Source organism: Alnus glutinosa, chromosome 5 (genome assembly GCF_958979055.1).
Source record: "Alnus glutinosa chromosome 5, dhAlnGlut1.1, whole genome shotgun sequence".
Taxonomy (NCBI): domain Eukaryota; kingdom Viridiplantae; phylum Streptophyta; class Magnoliopsida; order Fagales; family Betulaceae; genus Alnus; species Alnus glutinosa.
In genome coordinates, this window is record NC_084890.1 from 11,536,705 (window position 1) to 11,556,817 (window position 20,113).

At 37.8% G+C, this 20,113-nt stretch overlaps 1 protein-coding gene and 1 non-coding gene across 2 annotated transcripts; both read right to left on the bottom strand.

Annotated features, from left to right (window-relative positions):
- Nucleotides 1-714: 714 nt before the first annotated feature.
- On the bottom strand, nt 715-785 carry TRNAG-GCC (transfer RNA glycine (anticodon GCC)). Its single transcript has one exon. It is a non-coding gene; the product is annotated as a tRNA-Gly (tRNA).
- A 1,356-nt stretch (nt 786-2,141) lies between these two features.
- On the bottom strand, nt 2,142-7,396 carry LOC133869685 (ubiquitin-like modifier-activating enzyme atg7). The gene is made up of 14 exons (XM_062306751.1): nt 7,201-7,396; nt 6,228-6,445; nt 5,838-6,029; nt 5,690-5,744; nt 5,499-5,593; nt 5,147-5,336; nt 4,927-5,032; nt 4,699-4,843; nt 4,467-4,625; nt 4,180-4,368; nt 3,799-3,996; nt 3,600-3,715; nt 3,339-3,498; nt 2,142-2,629 (listed from the first exon to the last, which is right to left on the bottom strand). The coding sequence occupies exons 1-14, from the start codon at nt 7,337-7,339 to the stop codon at nt 2,456-2,458; spliced, it is 2,136 nt and encodes a 711-aa protein (XP_062162735.1). The 5' UTR covers nt 7,340-7,396; the 3' UTR covers nt 2,142-2,455.
- Nucleotides 7,397-20,113: the final 12,717 nt, after the last annotated feature.

Below are 20,113 nucleotides of genomic sequence, written 5' to 3' on the forward strand. Positions count from 1 at the left end.
TTTGCGACTGATCAGAAGCCAGAAAGTGCAAAAAGCCGTTGCTTTTTCTGCGATGAAAAGCACAAAGTACTTGAACCTTCCCCGTTCCGGTCCCCGAAGCTGTGATGAAATTAATTATATGTCAAGCTGCATGCGTATGCATGTACGTGTTATGTTCAAGTTCAAGTTCATCGTTGACCGACAACCCCTTTGAAATTTTGAAGTCATCGATCGAGAAGCAAAGAAGAAGCTTGAATTGGTAGCGTTTTTCATATTATTGGAATGATACCCTCTTTAGGTAGAAAAGCACTGCAGCCAATTCAGAGTTGCTTTGCAAAATGGATATATATAAAATATGTACGTAGGTTGATTAATGTCCGAGCAAGAGAGAAATTTAGGCAGTGGTAATTTGTTCAAAGCTGCCAAACTGAAGCTTAGAAGTTTAGGGAGATCGAGCGGGAATAATAGCAAGTGCTGTTTTGCCAAATAACAAAACTGAATACACGATGATTGTTGACTGATTTTGTATTCAACTACTATTTAGTATTTAGTAGCGTCAGAGTCAGAGAGCGGACTATATATATATATTACTCATTTCAAGTCTTCACGACCAAATTCGAGATTTTAAAATGCAAGTCTGGCTAAAAGTTTCAACCTTTAGACCCCAGACCCATGATGATAATCCTTTCTTTATTTTTCTCTCTCCCAAATCCAAATTTGCAGGAAAAAAAAAAATGCACCAGCCGGGAATCGAACCCGGGTCTGTACCGTGGCAGGGTACTATTCTACCACTAGACCACTGGTGCCTTGATGTCTAAAATGGCGAAATAGAAAGTAATTATTAGTTTTATAATCTTAGCATCGGCATTAACCCAATGTGTTGCTTGCGTAGCTTGAAGTAGTGGCCCAATCGTTGCTACGCTCGCCAACGCACGCACGCACGCACTGCTCTTTAAAATATTTGATTAAGAAAAGTAATGAAAATATATATATTTTAATTGGTCCTGAATTACTAGTTTTCAGCTGAATCAATCTAGTTTGAGCACTACGTCCCGAATAAGCAACTTTCTCTCAGGTTGATTCACATGGTGTTGTTGCCGATGGATGTCTAAAGTAGTTCACTTCTCGCCAGATCAGAATCTCCTCTAATTCTCTGTTGATCGGATTGTAAAAGATTTCTTGTAGTTATGGGATGCTTCCAATAAGGCTCGCCTATTCGAACAACTATTCAAACAGGTGGGCTTCATGTTTAGATAGCTAAACCCGATCAAGGGACCTCTCAAAATTGTTTTTTCCGATTATAAGAGACAAATAATTGCAAAAAAAATCCCCAATTGTAATTTTAGATGATATCAAATTCACAATCCTTCTCAGCCAAGGCCAAGTCTGCTTTTGCCTTTTGGGCATGGTTTCAAATTTTTTTTGTTTTTGTTTTTGTTTTTGTTTTTGTTTTTGTTTTTTTTTTTTTTTTCATTTTTTTATAGGCAAATGGGTTCAAACTCATGACTGGATAATTTTCAAATGATGTCTAAATAATTCAAATTGAAGACAAACGGCAAAAGAATATAAATTAGGCAAACGGCTTCCTTTCACTTGGTTTTTGTTGATTTTTTATTTTTTATTTTATTTTATTTTATTTTAATTTGGTTTGAAAAAGTATCTTAATATGATTTAAAGATGAAGAGTGTGTTCTGTATTTTAAAAAGTATTGTGTTTTGAATTGTTTATTAATAGTTTTAAAAAACATATATTTTTAATTTTGGAAATAGAAAAATATTTTCAAATTCATTCTTACTAATAAGCCTATATATTATTATTCAATGAATAGTACTATTCTTTACACCTATTTAACACCAACTTACGTGACACGATTTACGTGTTTAATATAAAAAATCACTTAAAAATGTACCACATCAGCCGATATAAAATAAGTATAATAAATAAATGTAAAAAATAACATACGCACACAAACAAAATCAATGGACTCGTGTTAAAACCATGATCAGTATTTATAGAATTTGGGTTCTCAGTGGTTTTCCCACATGATTCTGTAGTTATATACGCTTTTTCAACGACCAAAAGTAACAAAAGTTCAATTGAAAAACGAAAAAATAAATGTTACTGTCTGATTGATTGATTATAAGAAAGTAAAGAGTTAGTGGTAGATGACAAGGACAATATTTCATAAATATTTGTATTCGATTAACAAATATTAATAGGTACATCACCGAAGTCTATACAAGATGACAAGGATGAAAACGAAACTATATATAGCATGCCTACGAATGGGTATTGGACAATGATCCCAGAGCTTGTTAAAGTGGAATTGGATATTAGGGTTTGGCTAAACAAATATATATATGAACCATTAGTAGTTAACTCCAATATGGTGACTAAATTAGAGAACTAAATTAGGTTTCACATGCCAACTCTAATATTAGTTGAATAAAAAATGCAATACAGCCAAAGGAATTAATTAAACTTGGACACAATCATCATCTTCAAGATCCGTGTCATTATCCCAGTCAAGGTTAAAGGAGCTGGCTGATTTCATCAACTCTGTTAGTCCAGTGAGATCCTCTAGATAGGTGGGATGGTTGATTGCTTGGATAATAAATTCCATTCCTCTTTCCTGATATTCTGATACCACCTGACCAATTTGTTGTGATGGAAATTAAAAACTAACGAATGAAAAGAAAAAAAAAAACCCAAAAACATAAAACAAAAACAAAAAAGAGCAAGAAGTGCGAGAAAAAAAAGAAGAAAAAGAAGTAATTCTCCTCTGATTAGACTGGTATGGCAAATTTATCTCATTGGCTTTATTTTCCTTAAATAAAAAGTAAGAGAGAAGAGATATGATACATTATATAATGATTGATTTTAAAAAAAGTTTGTTGAAGTTGTACTAGAATTATATAGAAGTTGTAAACATATCATATCTCAAATAAGAAATATATAATAGGTTTAAACTATAGATCTTCATACGAGTTAAGGCCTTGGCCAAATATGGACCAGGCTGGCTCTCATAAAAAGCTTGTGTACATACATTCATGTAATAAAGCAAGAGAAGGAACCTGCCTGGAGCCTGGGGGGATATTTGATTTATTTTTTTTTAATAAATAGCATTCTAGTACTATTAATTAAAATATTCACTATGAAACAGCTTCAGCAAATATTTTACTGGTTAGGCTATAGCTATTAATGTCTCAACTAGATTCGAAGCATGTAGAATCCATCCAAGCTGAAGAACAAATGTGTTATTTGAGAATGAGCGATTGAGATTATGATTGAAATTCTAGGTAGTGGGATCCAAAGGACAGCACTAGGAAACATTAATCAAATGAGCAAGCAAAACTTACAGTCCTGGAACAAGCTGTGCAACTGTTTGAGGAGTGACCCACAAGCGTCATCTGAGAAAATTGAGAGAGGGAACCTCGAATCTGGTGGGGTAAAATACCAAGAGGCTGCTCACTGCTTCCATTACTACTGGAGTTTGCAACCTCACCGTCCGCAAATATTCTGTACATGTAGAGTTGAACATCAGAATTCCAGGTCAACTAAAAATCTTTTCAAAACTTGGAAAATTAGCAAATAATCAGGCTTTCTTCACATAGCTTTACCCTCGAGGGTGATGCAGGATCCCCACCAAAAGTTCAACAGCAAGAGCCGCAGCAATAGGAGCAAGTCCTGGTCGTGTAACAGTGCATTGCTGGTCCAAAGTGCGGTTGGCAGTTGACTGCAAAAAGAACATAAGACTTATGGCTGTGTTTTTATATAAAATATCTAAAAAATCCAATCTCTGGCTTTCTAGAAAATTACATCAATTGGTGCAACCACATCGTTGCAGAAGTAACAGCCCAATCTCAGCCTTTCATCGCTATCAGTTCGGGCAAAGTTTCCAATAGCAGATAAAGCGTTAGCAGCTTCAGCTTTGAAGTCATGGTTAGAGCTGAAAGGACCGGCTCCATGGCGCATAACCAAAAAGCTATCAAACCCTAGAGCTGCAGTTATGGCAATCTACAAAGTGAATTATATATTTATATAAGTGAATTGGATATCAATAAAATAATACTCCTCATATTGGAGTTGCACAAATAAACCATCCTGATCATGAGGTAACCCCAGCTTATTGGAAAATGCAATGTCAAATATAATAACAATCATTCCAAAAGCAGAAAACAACAGAATAAAGATATAGACCTTGTTAGTATTGGCACAGAGAAGCGTAGGTAGCCACCGACTTTCCCTCGTATCAGTCAACAAGAAAACTGCATCATGAGAATCAATCAAATCATGAAGGCGTCTACAATCTTCAAGCACACTATCCTCTACATGGTTAGGCACAGGATGCCCAGGCATTGGTATAGCCATCACAATACCTTCTGCATCCTGTCAAAATAATGATGGAACAGATGAACAGTATGAAAAATTAACATCTTTTTAGTATAACCCTTCTGATTAGAGGCCTAAGGGGTAAAATCACTAACCACAGCTGGAAATATCCGAGTGAGACTTTTGACCGCTGCTGTTGCTTTAAATTCACCACCATTGAGGCAGTCATCCAATGTATACAGGGACTGCCTCAATGGATTTGACATAGCAACCCTGCCATTGTCAAGCAGTGTAATTTTCCGGACACCCCAAGCCTGCAATATGCATAATTTTTGGTCACCCAATAGATAGAATCAGATATTATAATTTAATTTTTTGAGCCCTCACCAGAAGCATGCGAGCGACCTGGCATCCAAGAGTACCTGCTCCTAGTAGAAGACACTTGATAGATGACAAGGCATCTAAATTCAGAGATGGCAAAGCACGCCATCTCATTAGTTTTAAATTCAAATCCGCAGCAGATATGGCCAACCTGTAAAAAGAATGTGTCAAAATTCTAAGGTAACAATTGGAATATACCATTCTGGACAATGAGCGACAGTGCAGACAGCATACCTAGTTGGATCCATGGATTTAGCAAGGTTAATACACCTGGATACTTGCCTCCCTTTGTTATGTTCCCAACCCACTGCATTAGGTAAACATTGATGATCTCTCCATCCTAAACCGTTTTTAACAAAAAGTTAGAAAAACCAGATTAAGAGAAACAAATTCAAACTAGGGAAAGAGAAACAATTAATATAATAGAGCTGTTACCCAATTTTTGCCGCTCTACCTTGTGGAACTGTAATCAAGGCTTCACCGACAAGGGACAACTCCAGATCTGCGAAACCACGATTCTCTCTATAGCATAAAAAGCGAACCGACTTGAGACTCCATCTCACACAAATAAGAGCAAGGAAGTTGCGAAGTGGCCAACCAGGATTATTCGGAAGATGACACGGGTCATAAAAACCGAATAGCAACTGCCAATAGCATGTATGTTAGCTTTAAGAATCAACCAAAAAATTACATATCTATATTTCATTCCAGTAGTGCATCAACTAAACATTCCACTAGAACAGCTCTCTCTATTAGCAAAAGCCCACTAAGGCTTCCATATAACTTGAAGAGTCATGAAGACAAACCTTGTGACCATCACTTTGGCAGGTTTCCCAATCCTTTAAATGCTTAACAGTAGCATGCGAATTTGGATCAATACTGACCAAAAAGAATGGAACCTCTGCAGCAGATACATTATATTAAAAATAACATAAATCACATATATTCAAATAAGAAAAGAAAGTAGAAGTTGCAATTAGTGAGGAGCCATATCTACCGGCTGTAAAGCTTGAGTTACGCCACTCATTACAAGCTGCAGAAACAGATTCCGCCTACATGTTATAACAACAGTCCAGACATTAAAATCTAATTATAATAACAATAGCTCACTTCTAAATTTCCAACAAGTATCATATTCTCAGCACCTCTTCTAAGCTAAAATACTCTGAAGCTCGCCTTAAATCAACAACGGTTGCTGGAGGATCAAGCACCAAAGCAGGGAAAGCAAACCAGTAATGAAAGGTCCAATTTTTCAGGTCTGCGAACGAGATAAGAAGGAACCTCGAGAGTACCGCACTGTCCTCTACGGCTTTTCCAGTATGAATGTCGTCCCAAATCTAAATATCAATTAGAAGTAAACTTGTAATGTAAGATTTTTATTTGCATTTGGCAAACCACAATTCCTCTACTCTTAATCAAGTCATACAACAATTAAAATCCGTTATTCCTAATCGTCACAATAAACTCATCTTGGGCATAGAACTACAAACTAACCACACATAAACCCCAAGAACTAAAACTATTTCAAGGCGCACCTTCTTTGCTTCTTCCTTTAGCAAGCTCCTCTTGTCAAGAGCATAGAAGCTTTCTATTGTATTCATGTTGTAAAGAGTGCCCTGGACAGGGCACCTGTTCCTGTTGCCATGACTTGTGGCTGCTGTTGAAGATTGCTCGCTCAATTCAGTAGGCAAAGACTGAGTTAGTAGAGTTAAATGATTTGATACTTGAGGATGTGACCAAGGCGCATAAAATCCTGCAAAAAAAAAAAGAAAAAAAAAAGGCCAGCTTGTACCTCAGATTTCAACGGCCCGTAAACTTCATATCGAATACTTGCTAGGTGTTCTTTAGTTTAATTTCTTGCTCTTTTTTCTTCTTCCAACTAGGTGTTTTCTTGTATACTTTCTGTTTACTAGGGTGAAATTTACCCTTTTAATGATATGATACCTCGAGTACTTTAAAAAAAAAAATTCCGATCGAATAGTTTCACATAACAGTATTACGATTTTCTTTTATAGTGATTTGAGAAAACAAAAACTTGCTTTAAACAAATATTTCCAAGACAAGATTCATAACTTTCACATAAACAGGAGGGTTTCTTACAGTTTCACTGATAAGAATTCCTACACAAAGAAAAAACCAAAATGTAAATTTTCCCTTGAAAATCTGAATTCTTGTTCATAAGGCACTCTTAATTGTTTGGGGATTTTAGTCTTCACACAAATGAATCTAACACAATCATTTGGATTAATTCACTCAAAACTTTCCAAGGCTTTTTTCTCTCTTTTTTTGGATGAATAAAACAACAAAACACATACTATAATTTTCCCTTGGTTCCCTTTACTTTCCCATCAACCAAACAGTAAGATTACGAACAAAAAAGAAATAATTACGATATCACAACCACTGCACCAGCAAAAACAAGAAATCACGAAATCCAACTCCTGATTAGGGTAACGAGAACCAAAATTAGAATCAAAAAGAATTCGAAGAATAACGAGTGGTGTGTACCAGTAATGGGAATGGGAGAGTCGTCGATGCCGAGCTTGTTGAGCTTGAGAGAGGACAACCTGTGCCAGAAACCCTCGTCTACCTTGCTCTGGAATTGCGCGAATACCAGTATGGTTCCTTCGCTATCGTGGGCAGCCATGGATTTTCAGTTTCGATTTTGTGCACTTCTTTCTTTTTCTCGCTTGTAAGATACCTTGGTGGTTATTCATAAAAAAATAAAAAATAAAAAAATAAAAAAATAAAAATAAAAATAAAAGAAGAAGAAGAAGAAGGAAAGAAAAGAAAAGATACCTTGGTGGCTCCCAGCTGGGTTGCTTCTCTACTGTTAGTTCGGTTTGGTTTTAATATTGAGAGCAATCAAGTCTTGCCAAGTGGAAAGCAAAATCTTCTAAATTTCTCATTGAAATTTTATTTAAGGGAAAAATATAAAAAACACATAAACTAACTAACTGTCGATTTTAAAATAGTCTCTTGAATTTTTAAGTGTGTTAATGTGACGCATCAAACTATTAAAGTATGCTAAAAATGTGTCAACTTTTAGGAGATATTTACACACATTGATAGTTTGATGAGTCACTTTAACATACTTAAAAATTTAAAAAATATTTTAAAATCGATTGTTAGTTCAATGAGTTTTTTTTTTTTTCCAAAAATAATAATTAGGAACTTAAAACTCCGTAATAGAAATACTTTAAAAAAAAGAAAAAAAGAAAAAAAAAAAAGAAGGTCAATTCATAGACCGGAGATAGCAAGATAAACCACTTCTGAGAGCTCTACGGATATATTAGGGAACATGCTTAATGTTGGGTTTAAATTCCACTCAACTCGATCCAAGAAGAAGATAGACATTCAGCAATTACTTCAGAGAAATCATGTATTAGTTATCTCAGTAAATTCGGATTAGGACTCTACTCTAAGTTGAATTGGAGTAAGTAGTCGTAATCCGATCAGTACGTGATTCTATCCCCAAGAGAATTGGGATAGGACTCTAATTAGTCAAATAAGAGATCAAATAAGAAGAATGATTAGATCAGATGTCTAATAAAGAATCAAAGTCCAATTAGAACTCTAGCAACAGTTCTAGATCAACAAGGAGCAGGAATCCTACTTCAGGTTTGACTCTACCTCTTTGCCTATAAATAGGCCCATACCCCAGGTATAAACTAAGACTCAGTTTTTATGCACAGAGTATTATTTTATCACAGAAGCTAATTTAGGCATCGGAGCGGGATCCCCGAAAGGGTTCCTAGTTTTTGTTGTTTTGCAGAATTATTGAAAAGCGTGAAGAACATCAGAAGAACGTGCAGATTCATACCATACCGAAAACTGTACCAACACTTAATAACAAGAAAGAAGAATCTCACTTAAATGCTACATGATAAGGTTTGATGTTATTGATGGGGATTCGTAAATATTTCATTGTGTAATGGTTTTGAATTTTTTTTTTATTTTTTATTTTTTATTTTTTTTTTATTTTAAGTGTTTTAATGTAATATAAAGGTGAGAAGTGGTTTCTTATAGGATCCATATTTGAGAAGTACATTTTGTGTTTGAATCGTTTGTAAATTGTTTTGAGAAGAGTGTGTTTCTTCTTATTTTGAATTGCCTAAAATATAGATTGTTTTGAGGTTTAAAAAATCACCTAAAATATAGACTATTTTACAAAATTAACAAAAAAAAATAGAAAACATTTTATTTATCAAATAAGGTGCCATAAACTCCGCTTTTTAAATGAGCTTGAATGAGCTTTGCAATTACATTAGCTTTTGAATGAGCTTTTGTTAGGGAGATTGACACATTGGAAAGTCTTTTTTTAGTAAGTCTATAATATAGTATGTTGAAACACCACACAACTTAAAAGCTTAAACCTATGGGTTTAAATCCAACATTGTTATATTCACCATTCACACTCCTTACATTTTTCCAATGTGGGATTCAATAATTTTATTTTCACACATGCATATTTAACAATTTCCCTCTCATGGACTTATGTGAAGAGTTGGTAATGGACGACAAATCAAAATCTGGAAGGATCAATGGCTCTCTCAACATATCGCTCATTATGTCTTCCCTAGACAAGGACTACATGAAGAGGCATTTGTAGCGGATCTTATTGATTAGGACACTAGAGCATAGAATATCTGTCTGATACGTGATTTGTTTGAAGAGCTCAACGCCGACATCATCGGCCAAATTCCTCTCGGATCCAATATTAGTAGTGACAGACAAATTTGGATTTCCCCTGGCAATTGGGAATTCACCGTGTGAAGTGACTACCATTTACAAATGGATAAGATAGCATTGGCTAAAGGGGAATGCTCACGTCAGCGTCAACACTGTTTGCTTTGGAAGAGTCTGTGGAAAATGCAAGTGCCTCATTTTGTCAAGGTTTTTATGTGGAGGGCATGCATAAATGCGCTTCCAACCAAAGCAAATATCTTCATAAGGAAAATTACGGAGGACCCTTTTTGCCCATTATGTGGACTCGCGGTTGAGACTACTGGCCATATCTAATGGGTTTGCGGGTCTGCAAAGAATGTTTGGAGTCTGTGTGGGCATAAGATCCAGAAAAGTTATATAGAACATGAGGATTTTGGAGCCATTATAGAGTCCCTCCAACAGAAAATGGAGCCCAATGACTTCGAGCTCATAATGGTGGTAGCACGGAGCTTGTGGTTTCGTTGGAATGTAGTGGTCCATTGGGGAACCTTTAGCCACCCTACCCTTCTTGTAGTAAAGCTTCAAACTCTCTCGTGGAGTTTCGTAGGGTTAACTCCCGACAACCAACACGAGTAGAAGCAGCCCCTATCTCGAACTTGAGATGGCAGGGCCCTTTGGAAGGGTTTGCTAAGGTCAATTGAGATGTGGCTGTGGACAAAGACAAACAGAAGATGGGAATTGGTGTCATAATTCGAGATTGTTAGGGTGAGGTCTTGACTACCTTGTCTTTTCTGGAGGACTACATTACTAAGCCGATTATTGCTGAAGCCATAGTCTCTTGGCAAGCTGTTCTGTTCTATAGTGAGTTGGGGCATCAATTGGTGGAGTTTGAAGGAGATGCTCTCTAGGTGGTGCATGCAATGAGGAAAGAAGGTTGTAATTGGAGTAAATATAGCCATCTAATTGATGAGCTTCTTAGGGTCTTAAATGGTCTGCAACAATGGAAGGTTAATCATACTAGGCGTTTCACCAATGGGGTTGCCTACAGTCTTACGAGGGAAGGTCTCTATCCTAGTGAGGAATGGGTTTTCATTGAAGAAATTCCTCATTGTATTGTTGATATTATCTTTGTTGAGCATTGTGCTTAAATTATTTTTTATATATAAAATCTACTCAACTACTTTTTTTTTTTAAAAAAAAAGGTCTCCCCCTCTTGTGTAAGTCTATCACCACATTGTTACTGATGTAGTGTCAGTAAATGTATCAATAGTAAAATTACCACTCACAATAGACCGAATTCTTGTAGAATAAGTCTATGTGAGGGTGCCGAACCTCAAGGATTGCAGGGTTTGGTTCTTAAGTGATCAAGATTAATTCCAATTCAATTTAGAAAAGATAATTGATTTTGTTTTGTTTTGCAATTGAAACTAAATAAGAACAAGTAAGAGCTAAAAAAGAAAGAGATGTTATAGGTAATTAACTTCACCACTAACCTTATAATGATGGTAAATTGTATTCAACATGAGATTTCACTTACATGCATGATATGATTCGTGTGTGTTTGTCAAGCATACAATTATGTCGTCAAGAAAATACGTTTATTAAGAAATAGGGTTAAATACCTCACAATACCTTTGATAAGGCCCAAAATCAAAAAGCCGCCTTTGTTTCAAAAAGTGCCACAAGTGGTACCTATCGTTAATGGAAAACGCAGTTGGTACTTCCGTCTAGATTTTGTCCTTTTTTTATGGTCGTCCACATCACCCCCCTTAAAATGGTGACACATGTCCCGACTGCCACATATTTAAGCCATGCCATAATATCATCTTACGTGGCCATGTATGATATGTGATACCTATGTTTTTAATGCCACGTAGGAAGCAGGAAAAAAAAAATCAAAACCTGAAAATTTTGGGGTGGCTCGAGGCTCTTGGGGGTGTTTTCGACCACCCACATTTTGGCTATGGGGGTGGTTCGGCCACCCCTTGGCTAGTCATAGGGGGTCGCTCGAGCCACCCCTTGGCCAAAATGGGGGTGGCCGGCCACTCCCAGTTTTTCAAGTTTTGAATTTTTATTTTTATTTCGTCTTTGTCTTTAAAAAAAAAATTAGTTTTTATTTTTATTTATTTTTATTATTATTATTATTATTATTTATTTTTTATTTTATGCATCATACGTGGCATTAAAAGCCTAGGTATCACATGTGATATACGGCCACATAGGATGATATTATGATGAGGCTTAAATATGTGGCAAACCAGGACAGGTGTCACCATTTTAAGAGGGGTGACGTGGACGGCAGAAAAAAAAGTGGACGGAACCTAGGCGGAAGTACTAACTAGGTTTTTTCATTGACGGCAAGTACCACCTGTAACTAGGGTTCTTTTCATTTATTTTTTTTTAATCCAATATTTGGCCATTCAATATTCAATGCTAAATACTAAATAGTAAATATTACTTCACCATTCATTCAACATAAATAAAATGATTGCAAATAAAATCATCTAAGATGAGCTTGGCCTTTGTCTCTTCCTAAATAAATACAGTCCTTTGTAAACAGGTAATTCTTTTGTAGCTTCCAGCTTCGTATAACAACCTTCATGATAGTAGGTAGGAAGTTGATTCCTTCTGCTCATAGTAGACGAAAGTCTTCTTGAGCTTATTCAATCTTTGAGTTATGAGTTAGCTCATTTCTTAGCTTATATGAGTTCATCAACAGTGCGATGGACAAAATCGGCGTCCCACCTAGTACGCTCGGAGAGCGAGGGCTTCCTCCATTCCTTTTACCTATATATATATATATATAAAATAAAAAAAATAGTTACCGGTAACCGCAATCGGGTACCTGGTTATCTGGTTACGGTTATTTTTGGTTTTTCAATTTCTCCGGTTAGCAGTTATTAGCGGTTAATAACCGCCCCACTTGTACACCCCTACATGTGACACTTTTTGAAACAATGCGGTTTTTTGATTTCGAGCTTTACCACAAGTACCTGTGAGGTATTTAACCCTAAGAAATAAGAATAATCCATATTCGGTAGGCACATATCGTCCACCCACTAAGATGTGGTATGATCTGTCTTCCCTAGGTATAAACTATCAAATCTCTTAACTATCATACACACAATCAATGGATAAACATAACTTATCTTTCAGCAATGATGAATTGTCTACCTGAATTAAACTAATCCAGGGTCTAGAGCAATTCATTATTTCTAAGCATGACCTATCGAACCCTATCGATTTCGTGTCAACTAAAACTGTTGTAAAACCATCGTTCGTATAGTCACAAAAAACACGAATGTTAATTTCAATAGAACCAAACAACTTTCCAAGATAAGACAAAAGGTTTATCAAAATTGAATATAGACGTTCAAACACAATTACAAAGTAATATCTAGGTTAAACAACAATCACTCATGTTCATAAAATTCCCAAAGTAAAAAAACAATTACACCATCATTATTGGAAAGGGTTACAACAATACCCTATAAATGAATTATCCGCTCATGGAGGTGGTGCAAATTGCATTCGAGAAATCCATCCCAAGAAGTTGTTGCTCACGTTCTGCCCTCTTCTCCAGAAACTACTGTTAATCTCATTTTGATTTCTGTTATGTAATGCAACGTCCATCTTTTGAACGAGTATGGGATGTATTTATAGAGTATAAGAGAAACTCTACTCGATTTCGTGCAGTCCAGACCATTCATTCCAAGTGGGAAACCTAAATCTCTTTCCTTTTATGGTGTTTGCCATGTTGTTTGTGCTAGCTCCCCCGAATGCACTCGATCCCACTTCGAGTGCACCATGCTAGCTACTAACCTCTGGTTGGATGCTTGCGCTCGATCGCGTGGGTGTGTGCTCGAGCGCCTATGCGATCAAGTGCATGCCTTGCAAAATGCTGGAATTACAAGCTGGCACAGAAACTTCTCGATACAGTGAAGTGTCCGGACGGAAGAAGCACGTCGTCCGGACGGATGATGCTGGACTGTCTGGCGTCCGGACGGGATGACACATCGTCTGGACGGATGGAGCAATAGACAGATGGGCGTTCGAACGGGATGACACATCGTCTGGACGGCTGACAGGGAACTTTGAAATTCTTCTGACTTCACTCTGAACAGTGGAATCCCTGTTTACAGCATCTCGGCTGCACGTAATTACCATAATAAGGCTTGGAGCGTCTGGACCCTAAAGACTGATGTCCGAACGGTTAAACTGGTCCACATCTTGCCTTATAGAAAACATCGTCCGGACGGGATCACTCATCGTCCAGACGGTAGCAGCCGTCTTCCCATAACTGTGTCTTGAGGCAGAAACCCTAACGCTTGTCAAACCCTGAATGGCATCCAAATGGTATAACCACGTCATCCGGACAGATGCACTGGAACACTGGGATCTTCTAGAACTCTGATGAGCTTCTAGACACTGATGGATGTCCGGACGGAAAAGATCTTGTCATCTGGATGGATGTTGCTGATTTATGAGTGTCCGAACGGAATACCACGTCGTTCGGATGGCTAGCAGGGAACCGAAATAAACTTGCTTCCAAATTTCACAGAATCTTCTTGAAGGACATGGCTGAAGAGTAGACTCTGGATAAGACAGCTTTCCTGATGAAAACAGCAATATTACATAGAAGTGATTTTGTCAACAGAATGCAGCCAACACAAAAACTAACAAACTCCCCCTTTGGCCATTCTGGGACAAAAATCACTTGACCGGTTAAAAATAAAATCCCGGTCCAAATCAACAATTACTCCCCCTTTTTGTCACGAAGGGACAAAGGGTAAAACAGAGTAATGAGAAAAACCACACAACAATTACTCCCCCTCAATGTCTCAGAAGTACAAGGGTAAACAGAGTAATAATATCCACAGACAAAAACTTTCTAAAATCTAAAGCAATAGGAAAAAAGAGAAAAGTCTGCAAATGGCCTAAAAGAGAGGAACAGAAGTCCTCCAAGTATCAAATCCCAAGACCTTTGGAAATCGAACATCCGACTACAACAATAGTCAGTTTTCCAAAGGATGCATCTGTTAATCATTGTGCTGGGAGCCGCTGGATGTTGTATTCTTGAAAAACCAATCCGAAATATCTCCAAAAATACCATTAGATCCTGTTAGTTCCAAACATAATGTGGTATTTAACATGGCTGTCAAATGGATGCCAAAGAGAAATATAAGCAATGCAGCTACTCATAAGGCATAAACATATCATGATCAGCCCAACACATAGACAGAAAAGGATTATTCATGCACAATATCTCAAGAAAATATCCCAACAAATATTTCAATATTCTAAAAGTACAAAGACTTAAAAGAATAACGGAAGACACAAAGAAGATCATGGGATGAAAAGAGATGTGCAACAAATGCCAAAATCTCAGGAGAAATCCACGAGAAAAACACACAAGATGCCATGATAAATCAATAAAAATGCAAAGATGTGTGTATGGCAAAGAAAGAGAAGTAAGTCTTAAACCTATAGAGATCCTGACCGGATGAGCAATTACTAGGTCAGCATATGATAAGACTGCTCTCGTTTTGGACGTAAGAATAAGTCCGTCCACACACAACACACTGAAAATTTTGAAACTTGAGGAAAATTTGCAGACAAATAATTTTTCCAAAGGCAGTTTCAGAACACGCATGTATAATCAACTGATAACACAATCAAAGAGTATCTCAAAACTAAGCAGAGATAAAAAGAGAGTTGAGATTTCAATAAGCACAAATAACTTTTCCTGATCACAGAAAATTCAAATAGGCAACTCAACTCAAGCAATGCGTGTGTGTGTGGAGACTCTTTTCCCACAAGGTATGACTTTCCAAGACATGACAAAGAGCAACTAGATTTTCTAGACACAAGAGAAAATCAGAGACAGATAAAGCTAAAAGTCAAACCTTATAACTTACTAGGGCCTAGCCACCCTCATCTGATACACTCCCCCAAAGAAACAGCACATATTTTGTTTTACTTGTACCATGTAGGACAAGATAAATTTTTACTTGCTCATAGAGGGCAAGGTAAATTTAAGCACATAAGCAGTGATTAAACAAATTTAAAGCACATAACTTTTTATGAATTACTGCTCGAATCTTATGGTACTGCAAACTGAAGGGAGTGCCAGAATTTATAGATGCTAGGTTCAACTAGCCTGTGGTCAATTTGTCCATCTAATCAAGGACTTCTACTCATATCCAAAATCTCCAAAAGCAACGAGTCAGAAAAGGAAAGAAGTACCTTAGGGGAGCCCGGGATAGTGCACTTTTTCCATCGCATGAGGAAATAAGCTATCCTACTTTTGCATAAACAGGAAAAACACTTGGCTAATATAGTCAAAACTCTCGAATATATCTAAGCATAGTAAATTAATGCTCATAGAAGAGAGATATCAGGTAAGGATACATACAGTACCTAATAAGCCAAGAGAAAGAAAATCCTGCAAATTCTCCCCATTTTTTTTTTTGTTGAAAACCGATAAACAGAAAAACAACAAACACATGCTCAGAAAAGGAAATGACATATAATCCTAGCATGTAAGGTAAAACCAAACCTATCCACATGGAGAGAGGTTTAGAAATACCAAGACAGAGAAGTAGCCGCCCGACGTGCTTTAACTGTCATCTCCAAAAATATCTGCAGAAGCTTCTCAAAATAACAAGAGAAAATATGGGGATAAAATAAACAGTTCCTCAAACAGAATGCAAGGCATGAATACAATATGACAAGATAGACAATGCAATGCAAACATACCTGACATGCACTAGGATTAAGGAACTACAATCCTAGGCATGGGAGACTTCACCTTTACTAGGTAAGTCCACTCCTCCTCAAGGGGTGAATGGTCACATCCTTCCTGACCCATACCTGCTTAACCCGAGGCAGTAGCTTGCAGGTTTTGCCCATGTTATCCATTCTCCGTAGCATACCTTGTATTAGGTTCAGCAATCCTTCATGGGCATGGCTGCCATTGGGCTTATGCGTGTAGCGCCTTGATTTGCCACTCTGATTAGCAGGAATAAACTTCTGCTGATACCGTAGAGCCTGAAGAGCCATTAGAGGTGTAGCTCTTATTGGCAGCTTCCTCTGAACCTTCAACTTCTGGAGTTGTGGACATTTGGGTCGGATGTGACCGGTGATGCCGCAGTGATGACAGGTGGGCAAGCTTCTTTTGTTTGAATGCTTCTTGACATTCTCTACAAAATTATGGTTAGTATTCTTACACATAACAGTGCCCTTACCTTCTATACGTCTCCTATGCGGAGGAACATATTTTGATGAGGAAGAATCTTCAACTTTACATTTCCTCATAGCATTCTGCTTGATCCAAGGCCTGTGGGATTTCAACAAACAACAATTTGGCCTAATATGACCAATCTTCCCACAATTATGACAAGTAGGGACAAACTTACCATGAGCTTGTGTACCTGTGTCTTTGGATTTTGGCATCACACAATCATTCAAGCAAGAATTATCAAAACAAGCAGTGTCTACTATCACAGGCTCAATAATAAAGGAATCTAATTCAGAATCAGAAACATGTGAAGTAGAAGCACTCAAATCATCAACAACTAAATTAGGCTTGTTGGAAATATCTGAATGAATACACATCATGCTTTTCAAATTATCACTAGAGAAAACAGAATCTTTTAATTTAATCTCTAGTGAATCAATAATGTTAAACAACATGGTATTCTCAGATCTCAAAGAGTCAATTAAGGCATGTGATTCAGACAATTGAACAGTCAAAGATTCTTTTTCTTGCTTCACCTTTTTAAGCTCTTTATGTGAAATTTTAGAATGATGATCATTCTTCAATTTATTAAAAACCTTCAAGAGCTTAATATCAGAATCCTCATTTGATAACAGAGAAGAATTCATGATAAAAAATGTAATAAAAAAAAATAGAAGTCACAAAGAGATGAGGATCACACTCAGGAATTAAATCCTAAACAGAGTGTGCCCGCTCTGATACCAATTGAAAAATTGAAATGACTTCTAAAAGTAAAGTGTGTGCATAAAGGTCAACAAAAATTAAAGCACAGCGGAAAGTAAATGACACAGATATTTTTGTTGACGAAGTGGAAACTCAGTTAAGAGAAAAACCACTCCGGGGCAGCCAAACCCAGGAATTCCACTATTCAGAAGACATAGTTAGATACAAGACAGTAACACTCACATGTACCGATGCAGTGGTCGTACCTTGATCTCTGACGTGTAACCCAAAACGAATGCTTCCCAACCAGGTTCACCTACCTGAAGGGGTCTTCAATGGAACTCCTTACCTTAGAGCCGACCTCTAAGATAGACTTCGGTTTACAGCACAATACACTTGTAAAACGGCTTCAGAGGGATTGATGACTTCTCTGAGCTCTAATGGAATTCACACCCTTGGCAAGGCGTTAGAGGAAATATCACGTCTCTAAGCTGTAGAGAATTCACCACCGAATTCTATTGAATGGCTTCAGAGGAATTTCTAACTTCTCTGAGCTCTAGAGGAATTCACTTCGAATTCTTGCAGCTTTAAGTGCCCAGAGACCCCTATTTATAGGCTGGGGGTCAGAATGGGAGTCAGGCAAAATAAGCTTGGGAGCCGTCTGGACGGTGGACCATGACCGTCCGGACGGACAACTGTGCGATAGGATTTTCCAAAATTTTCGCGGTGAAATCTTTCCTGTATAAGAACATCGTCCGGACAGGATGGCTCGATCGTTCGGACGGACGCACGTCCGCTGCAAGTAATTTCCATAATAGGCTTCGCATGTCCGGACCAAGGGGCAGGAGCGTCCGGAAGGCTAAACTTCAACACGCAATTTCCATATCTGATACGCATGCGTCTGGACCATAAGGGGGAGACATCCGGACGGTTGAAGTCGAATCGTTAGTTACCATATATGATGCACCAGCGTCCGGACCACAGCTGTCAGATGTCCGGACGGTTCATTTTGAACTGCGATTCTTGCCTTACGAAGATACGCGTCCGGACGGTTGATTGATCTTCCCTTTCTTGAACTTGGAAAGAATCAGTGAACCGTTCGAGAACTGATAGGCGTTCGGACGTGCTGCTGAAACGTCCAGACGGAGCAAGCTGGCACAGAAACTTCTCGATACAGTGAAGTGTCCGGACGGAAGAAGCACATCGTACGGACGGATGATGCTGGACTGTCTGGCGTCCGGACGAGATGACACATCGTCCGGACGGATGGAGTAGTAGACAAATGGGCGTCCGGACGGGCTGACACATCGTCCGGACGGCTGACAGGGAACTTTGAAATTCTTCTGACTTCACTCTAAACAGTGGAATCCCTGTTTACAGCATCTCGGCTGCACGTAATTACCATAATAAGGCTTGGAGCATCTGGACCCTAAAGACTGATGTCCGGACGGTTGAACTGGTGCACATCTTGCCTTATAGAAAACATCGTCCGGACGGGATCACTCATCGTCCAGACAGTAGCAGCCGTCTTCCCATAACTGTGTCTTGAGGCAGAAACCCTAACGCTTGTCAAACCCTGAATGGCGTCCAAATGGTATAACCACGTCATCCGGACAGATGCACTGGAACACTGGGATCTTCTAGAACTCTGATGAGCTTCTAGACACTGATGGATGTCCGGACGGAAAAGATCTTGTCGTCTGGATGGATGTTGCTGATTTATGAGTGTCCGAACGGAATACCACGTCGTTCGGATGGCTAGCAGGGAACCGAAATAAACTTGCTTCCAAATTTTACAGAATCTTCTTGAAGGACATGGCTGAAGAGTAGACTCTGGATAAGACAGCTTCCCTGATGAAAACAACAATATTACATAGAAGTGATTTTGTCAACAGAATGCAGCCAACACAAAAACTAACATTTAGTTTTTACTAAAAGCTAATATTCATGAGTTAACTCTCGAGAATAAGTTTAAATTTTGAAGAGCAAGTTGAGAGCTCACTCTCATGGTTTTCATCAGTCATTGGCGAGAAGATCTGAAGTATATAGCCAATGAGTGGTTGTTTATTTTTAAACACGTTCAAGTAAGTGTTTCTGATTTGCAATTTATTTTAACATAGCATTGTCCTTCACCTGTTCTTCATAAAGTTTGTTCCTAGATTTGAGAATTTTATTTTTCATTGCGCAATATTGTTTTTGCAAACCAATTCCCAACAGAATGTGCAATATTTAACGCTTATTAGTTACACTCTTCCTCAAACAGAGCCATTATTATTATTATTTTTATCAATCTTATGGGTCCTCTCCAAGATCACTTAAGAGCTATGTGGGTTGCCAATGCCATTCACCTTTGTCCCTATTTCATGAATCTTTTTGCTCCAGTGCCCATGCCATGAATCTTTTTTCTCCTTACTCTAGAAACCCTCGTTCATGGTCACATATTGCATGATTTATTTATTTATTTATTTTTATTCCTATTCCAAGAATCCTTGTACAAGTTCATGCCATGAAGCCTTTGTCCTTCACTCTAAGGACGCTCATCCATGCTCGCACTTTACACATTTTTTTGTCCGTACTCCAGGGACCTTTGTCTATGCATGTGCCATTCCACCATACACCACACCACCATTGACTCTAATACCACTTGTTAAGGAGATTGACACATTAAGGAGTCTTTTTTTTTTTTTTTTTTGGTGAGCCCATAATATAGCATGTTGAGACACTACACAACCCAAAAGATTAAGCCTATAGGTTTGGGCTTAACTATGCTATATTAACCACTCACACTTCGTACATGTCTCCAATGTGGGA